We start from the raw sequence: 7,868 nt of genomic DNA, 5'->3' as shown, positions 1-7,868 counted from the left end.
ACAATAATAATAGTATTAATAGTAATAATATTGACTGGCATAAATATCTGCCTCCTTTAATAACACAGCTTCAGTATTTGCACAACATGGACTCACCTGCTTTTGCAGATCAGTTTCAGATTCATGCTCTGTTGTTGTATTATTTTGACAAGCATTACGGTCTACATGGCCTGTCTCTTGATGACATGTATCACAATTACCATTACAGATACATTTTATACAGATGCTGCCTGATTTGAAATAGCCTGGCCGGCATTCTTCGCACTTGTTGCCTTGTGTGTTGTTCTTGCAATTAAGACACACTGGAATTTTTGATGAACCACGATTTGACTACAACAAAGAAAGAATCTAAAGTTATTTCTGAGGCACTGATAAAACTGATTTTTGAGATAAACTCTATGGGATTTGAAAAATGGAAATATATTTCCTTAAATGCATATAAATTTCTGAAGTCATAAGCATCATATCAAACCTATGGCAACCAAAATACAAAAGCACTTGGGTGGAATTTTTTTTTTATGCTGGTCTGATTACAGCTACAGTACACATGGGTTGTTCAATGATAGAGACAGTTCACTCACAATTACAGCACAGTAAACATGGCAATGTAATATCCATACATATGAAATAACAAAACAAAAACAATGAGGGCTCTAGCAAGAGTTAAGCAATATAGGTAGGCTAGGTACCTACTTATGCTCCAGCATAGAAGAAACAATGTGGATAAAGTACATTGCGCAAGGATACAACAATCAGACATAGTGGGAACAAAAGGCTCAAAAGCATAAACCGCATAAACCATATTCACATTAATTCTACTTTATGAGCCAATAACAGTTTTTCAACAAGGTACTATGAATTATGACTTACCTTAATTTCTAGGTAGTCATAATTGTCTTTGCTAATACAAGTATCACTGTTGCCATTGCAGTATTCCCGGCAAGGTTGACATTTCCCTCTACCTTTTGGGTATTCCACAAAATTAGGCAAGCAGAATTCACATGTAGCACCCTACCAAGGAAACAGACAACCTTATGCACCTTCTAATTTTCTGATAATTTTTGAGAGGTTGTTGAAATAAAAAGTTATTAATGTGGTTTTTTTTCTGCTTCCAAGACTTTGCATTTCAAGCGCATACAGACTATTGTAATATGTGCTTAATAAATATACAGCCATTACCATTACAATTTTCTTGCGTATAAATAAAATTTGATTAGAAATCATAGCGACCAAATAACCCTTATATTTTCTTGCCTTAATATGAATGAAATTTGATATTAAATCATATTGAGTCGTACACTTACCATTGTGTTATGCTTACAACTTGTACAATTAGAGGGCTGGTCAACACTGTAGCAATCACTATGGCCATTACATTTACACTCAACACCACAGTCATTGCCAACAAAGCCAAATTTACACTTGCATTGATTCACTCCCACACACTCTCCTTTTCCATCCTGGCAGCGTGGGTTACATTGTGGAATGCATCTACATTAGAATTAAAAACATAAATACAAATGAATACCCAGATACAAATGTAGTGACAATACAAAAGAAGCAGAGGCAGCTAAGATTTTACCTATGATGCTGTCAATATATTTAGGTATCAGTTGTGGTTTTCAGTGCAAAATATTAATTGAACCAGACATTAACTACTTTTGGCTTAGGTTGACACCCTATTTTTTTTTTTATAAGGTAGGGAGTCAGATGAATTCTTAGCCTGCCAATTACTACCTGTCAGTATTGTAGAACTGCAGGAGAAGGGTGTGGAGTGACCCCCTGGTACCCCTTGGTTGTATCTATGTTTTTTTTACGGTTAGTTAAGTATATACTTACGGTTTTTCCCGGTTCTCTCAGTAATAATAATAATAATAATAATATTTATATGAATATAGCACCCAATCAGCCTCAAAGATAGAGTATGCTCACAGCACTGATTTCACTATAAAGACTGCTTTGAAAGCCATTTATTAAACACGAGTTCATGAAAAACTTCCGTCACTTTCTCTATGTGGCCGTGCATACGTAGATACTCCACATAAGGCGGTATGCTCCGTGCATAGAGACCTCTGTATTATGTGCTACATTAATCCCACACACAATGCCATCACCTAACATTCCATTTTAGATCAAATATTGAACTTACTCATTGGTACAGCTGTACCCAGGTTTACACTCACAGAAATAGTTTTCTGCTCTATCTTCACATTTTTCACATGGCCAACATCCATGATGATCATTTTCACATTCATCCTCTTGTGGACATTTGAAATAATGCCATTCAGTAGAGGAAGTATCTGTCAACCAAGAACACAAGGAATACAATGTAATAAGAAAGTATAATACATACTCCAAGTATTGAAATACACGCCATCGTGTTGGGATTCAATATTTCGACATTAATTATGTCATCATCATCATTCCTGATGATGACATAATTAATGTCGAAATATTGAATCCCAACACGATGGCGTGTATTTCAATACTTGGAGTATGTATTATACTTTCTTATCTGAGATTAATCAGTGGACCTTTCGGTTTTTGGAAAACAATGTAATAAGAAATACAATATCAATGGATAAAAGCAGACAGTATAATAAAAATAAAAATTCAATCTGGTCTTGTTTATGTAATATATATGTGATGTATGTATTTTTTGCTGTTATTCATAACAGGCATAAGCCTGTTTTTATGTTTTGACAAGTCCAGGGTAGACTACCTCAGGGCACACTATTATAGGATTCTGAAATTTCTAATGCACACAACAAAATTATTTCTTGAATATATTTCTTAAATCTTGAATCGATATAATATAGAGATTGTTATTTACTTTTGTGGTTTGACTGTCTGGAGCACTGGCCCGCACCGTCAGCACCGTTGATGGCTCCCTTCATGCAATCACCAAATCCGTTGGTATTTGGTTTTGCACACCAACCACAACCAGATTCTTGTAGACAATGTCCACAAATTTCCTTTCCAATACAAGGATCCTCATAAGGGCAGGTAATTGAGTCACTATTCAGAATTTTGCCACAAAGCCCATTCATACAGTGAAGCTGAACGTACGTTGGTGACATGCACTGTAAAATAAAAATGTTAGTAGAGTTGTTAGAAGTGGAATCAACATAGGTAGTTTCAACAGAGATGCTAGATGAGGTGACAGTAGCAGTGACAACTGTTAAGGCGGTAACAGCACGGATGACAGGGTGGTTTCAGTTGAAATGTTGAAGGTGTTGCAAAGATGGTGTCAGCTGAGATGGTGTCAGCTGAGGTGGTGACAGTAGAAGTGGTGAAATCCTTTAATTTCACCTTGTACCATCACTTTTGAGGTCTACCATCCCCTCGTAATTTTTATGCTTTATTCGTATTATTATTATTATCATTACTACTACTAGAGGGTGCACTCGCTTACCCTCTAGTATGTTAAACATCGCGATTAGTTTTGATAAAATAGAACACAAAATTAATGACCACTAAAAGAAGATTGGCATAATTACAGATGGGAATACACACCAATTCTACGGAAATATAGCACTGGGCCTAGACTTTAAAGTCCAGGTTACTGTATTTCAAATGTGGTGGATAAATGTAGTTGTGAATGTTATGCATTTACTGTTTCCATGCTTAACTTTAATAGTCATATTTACTTTGTCCATGCTTAACTTTAATAGTCATATTTATTGTGTCCATGCTTAACTTTAATAGTCATATTTATTGTGTCCATGCTTAACTTTAATAGTGTGTGTTGGAATATGGTAGAGGGTACACTTTTTTTTCATAAGAACACTCACGTTGAAATTGCTTAAATATTAAGAACAAAATAAGGACAAATTGAGGCTGAGGCAAAATGTTAACTGAGGTTTGTTTGTTTTACTGGTTCTTATAAAAAAAAAAATGTGTGTATGTTTAGGTAGGATGAAGTAAGGTGATTAGTTTATAAGGTCTTACCAATTACTGTATATTTCTCTTAGAAATTATATATTTGTAACATGTTCAAGATATGGGAAATTGGAAGTTAATATGCTGCAACCATTATATATTTATATACTCTAAGATCTCTAGAGGTCAAAATTCTGAGCCCTCTAGCGGTCATTATTCTGAGCCTCGCTGTCACAAAGTGATGAATTAGGACAGGAACAGCTAACCACATTAAAAAGTTCAAGTGATGACTGAATTAGGCCATGTTAAAAAAAAAAGAGTAGTTGATCTGTCGGTAGGCAGGAAGTTGTTTTGTTTTTTAAATTTGTAATGAAACCACCCCTTTGATACATGTCAAGTCTTCAAATCCCCCATGGATAGCAAGGCCACATTTAAAGTTGACAGACCGTCCAGGGTAGTGTTTGATCAGGTGAAATTTATACACAATAACAACTCCCTGTATGAACAAACACATACATGAAAGACAAAAAAATTACACAAAAACATAGGCGTACACAAAGTTGTATTAAGGGCGGAAGGACAATATTTTCATGAGTTTTGGGGAAAAAAAAACAAAATAAAAATTGGTTGGGCGATTGTTTTTCATGTAGGAAGGGGGATGATCAACATTTTTTTTTCATTTACATGGCCTTATAGTTAGTCAAATCCTCCTTGGTCAAACCACAGGAATCAATGTGTGACACTGTAAACAATGCTATGTGTGCTCAAAATCAGCTAAAACTTCAGTAAATAACGACAGTAAAGTCATTTATTCTTCCCTCAACTAAGCTGAAATATGGAATTATATTCACTTTGTGAGCTCGAAACTTTGATGATCTATGTTGTTACAGTTTTTCAGACTAGTATCCACAGGGTTATCTGATGCAATTGGTTACTTCAGTGTGCTTTGAAATAAGCGTAATTATAATACAGATTATAATAATAATAATAATAATAATAATAATAATAATTTATTACTACTATTATTATTATTATAATTATTATTATTATTATTATTTATACTGTATTTATTATTTTCATCATTTTAATTATGTTTATTATTATTATTATCGTTCTTGACATTCCTTTTTCAAACCCTTTTGTATTGGTGTTTGTAAATTTTTATGCATTATATATTTTCATACTTCTATTTTTGTATTACAATGGAGCGAACCATTGTAGAGGTGTTTGTCACCTCTAGGCTCGTTTCCGTTTCAATAGGCTTATTGAATTAAAAAATAATTAAAATAAAGTAGGAGTGGTGAAAGTAGTAGTGGTGACAGTAAAGGTAGTGTTAGCAGAGGCGGTGTTAGTCAAATTGGTGACAGTCAAGATGGTGTTGCAGAGGTGCTAAGCAGAGGTGGTAGCAGTAGTAGAATAAAGAGTGGTGAAAGTAGGAATAAATAAGTACTACATTGGTTGAGTTTAAAATGCTTAGGTAGGATTGGTATCTATGCAAGCTTTGTTTGGGAGGGGTGGGGGAGGAGATTTGACATATAGAGGGGTGTAGTTCAGCGCTTTGTAACTGCAAAGGAAAGAGCTATATAAACCAAAAGTAACAAAAGTAGTACCTATGTACATTGATAGTGATACCTTCATTTGATACACTATTGTTAGCATCATAAGAAAATGCCTATTAAGTATTAATATATGCAAAATATACAATTGGTACTTGACTAGTGTATATGGCTGGGCTCAATAAGTGGTTGAAAATTAAAATATGAATATAAATATAAATACACACCAGGTTGAGGCGTGTGCTCCAGACGCAACCATCCCAACCACTATCAGCACCGGGACTTTCTAGGCATAGTTGACATGATTTGTGTTTGTTGCAAGGTTCCGGGCATGATGATTTATATTGTATAGGAGTTGGTTCCTTGCGGATCGCTGCTGGCGCATTTGCAAACACATTGTTCTGGTAACAATTCCAAGCATATTCACCCGACAGACTCAAATACTTCCTCATTTCACCTAGAATTTAAAAAAAATTATAGAAATACAAAATATTAAATACCATAAAATGTGTGAAAATCAGATGCAGACTGATTGATGATTGATGGATTGATTGATTTAGAATAAGCAATCTAGATCTACAAGTTAATAGAGGTGTAGCAACTGATTTAATGATTTGACTGTGTACTATAACATGTGGATGGACTGCTATACACCTATATAACTGTGCTAAACTGATTTATTTGAATGTTCTTCATATATACATATATATTTTTTTAAGAAACAACAATAATACATTACACACTAGCCGACAGGAAGGCTTCAGTCTGTCTCTTATACACATCTAGATGTGTATAAGAGACAGATATATATGTTACTACAACTAAACTGGTTGATTAATTAGAGTGGTCATTTAAATTGCTATATATCATTTGCAAATTTGCAAACTAGGATGATGTCACACATGCATATATGCACACACACATACATGCACACACACATACATACACACACTATTAAAAGTTAATAGGAACCAAAAAGCATTATTATTATTTGATGTAATATTTATAAACTGTACTTAATGTAAACTAAATACATAAATTACATACTAACATGGAATGAAAATAGAATATAAAATGGTTGTTTACTTGTCCATTGAACACGATTTGTCCAAAGGCAGTTCATATCACGGCAATTACTGCAAGTTGATGCTGCACAAAAATACTCTGGACAATCCTTATCCTTTAGTATCGGTTGATCTGCCTTGCAGAACTTCTTATCACATTTTTCATGGATATTTATACACTTTCCTTTAGGACAATAACTGCACCATTTGCATGTCTGTGCACAAAATTACAAAAACAACAATTAATAGTATAATCATACATTGTCCCAGTCAACCTTGATGGTATTTGGATGCTTACCGAGCTAGTTTAGGGATATGCTGCATTATATACCAAACTTTCTGATTAGTGTGTAGTGGAAATGCTGCATACTTTACCCAATTTAACTGGTTAGTGTTGGGAAATGCTGCATATTTTACCCAGATTACCTGGTTAGTGTTGGGAAATGCTGCATACTTTACCCAAATTACCTGCTTAGTGTTGGGAAATGCTGCATACTTTACCAAATTTACCTGGTGAGTGTTGGGAAATGCTGCATACTTTATCCAATTTACCTGGTTAGTGTTGGGAAATGCTGCATACTTTAACCAATTTACCTGGTTAGTGTTGGGAAATGCTGCATACTTTACCAAACTTTCTGTTTAGTGTTGGGAAATGCTGCATACTTTACCAAATTACCTGCTTAGTGTTGGGAAATGCTGCATACTTTACCCAATTTACCTGGTGAGTGTTTGGAAATGCTGCATACTTTACCAAATTTACCTGGTTAGTGTTGGGAAATGCTGCATACTTTACCCAACTTTCTGTTTAGTGTTGGGAAATGCTGCATACTTTACCAAATTACCTGCTTAGTGTTGGGAAATGCTGCATACTTTACCAAATTTACCTGGTGAGTGTTGGGAAATGCTGCATACTTTACCCAACTTTCTGTTTAGTGTTGGGAAATGCCGGATAATTTACGCAAATTACCTGGTTAGTGTTGGGAAACGCTGGATATTTTGCCACACACTCAGCACAGGATGATGCCAGGCTACAGTTCCGTTGTTGTAGGCGTTCCTGATTACACAATACACCACCATATGTATGCATTCCTGATTGACAACTGAAAGAGAAATCATCAATAACTTGTTATCATAAGACAATATGATTAATAAGATGATGGTAGTAATAAGTTATCAGACATACACTAGATGAAGTATCAAGACACAACCCATTCACTGAACACAAGGTAATAATCTGCACTTTGACTTAAAGGGGGGGTGCGGGGATGAGACAAGTGGCCATATATTGCTTATTTAACCTTTCCTGAGTTCGGGAAAAATACTTAAAAAATTCAAAATGTTGAGATGTAAGGATAATTACAGAAAC

General features: G+C 34.8%; 1 protein-coding gene across 1 annotated transcript in view; it reads right to left on the bottom strand.

Annotated features, from left to right (window-relative positions):
* Nucleotides 1–7,868, bottom strand: part of LOC117101038 (multiple epidermal growth factor-like domains protein 8) — a 43,694-nt gene continuing 35,826 nt past the window's right edge. The window contains exons 25-32 of the mRNA XM_033240903.1: nucleotides 7,470–7,602; nucleotides 6,525–6,717; nucleotides 5,666–5,895; nucleotides 2,834–3,083; nucleotides 2,150–2,300; nucleotides 1,305–1,491; nucleotides 871–1,011; nucleotides 1–330 (exon numbers count right to left, since the gene is read on the bottom strand). Of these exons, the coding sequence (XP_033096794.1) occupies nucleotides 16–330; nucleotides 871–1,011; nucleotides 1,305–1,491; nucleotides 2,150–2,300; nucleotides 2,834–3,083; nucleotides 5,666–5,895; nucleotides 6,525–6,717; nucleotides 7,470–7,602 (1,600 nt within the window). The 3' untranslated portion in view covers nucleotides 1–15. The remainder of the gene's footprint in view (nucleotides 331–870; nucleotides 1,012–1,304; nucleotides 1,492–2,149; nucleotides 2,301–2,833; nucleotides 3,084–5,665; nucleotides 5,896–6,524; nucleotides 6,718–7,469; nucleotides 7,603–7,868) is intronic.

The sequence above is a fragment of the Anneissia japonica genome, unplaced genomic scaffold (genome assembly GCF_011630105.1).
Source record: "Anneissia japonica isolate Jap-2015-1 unplaced genomic scaffold, ASM1163010v1 scaffold1785_len1016330_cov206, whole genome shotgun sequence".
NCBI classification, from domain to species: Eukaryota; Metazoa; Echinodermata; class Crinoidea; order Comatulida; family Comatulidae; genus Anneissia; species Anneissia japonica.
The sequence above is the reverse complement of the archived record's forward strand: the minus strand, read 5'-3'. Positions and strand labels throughout refer to the sequence as shown.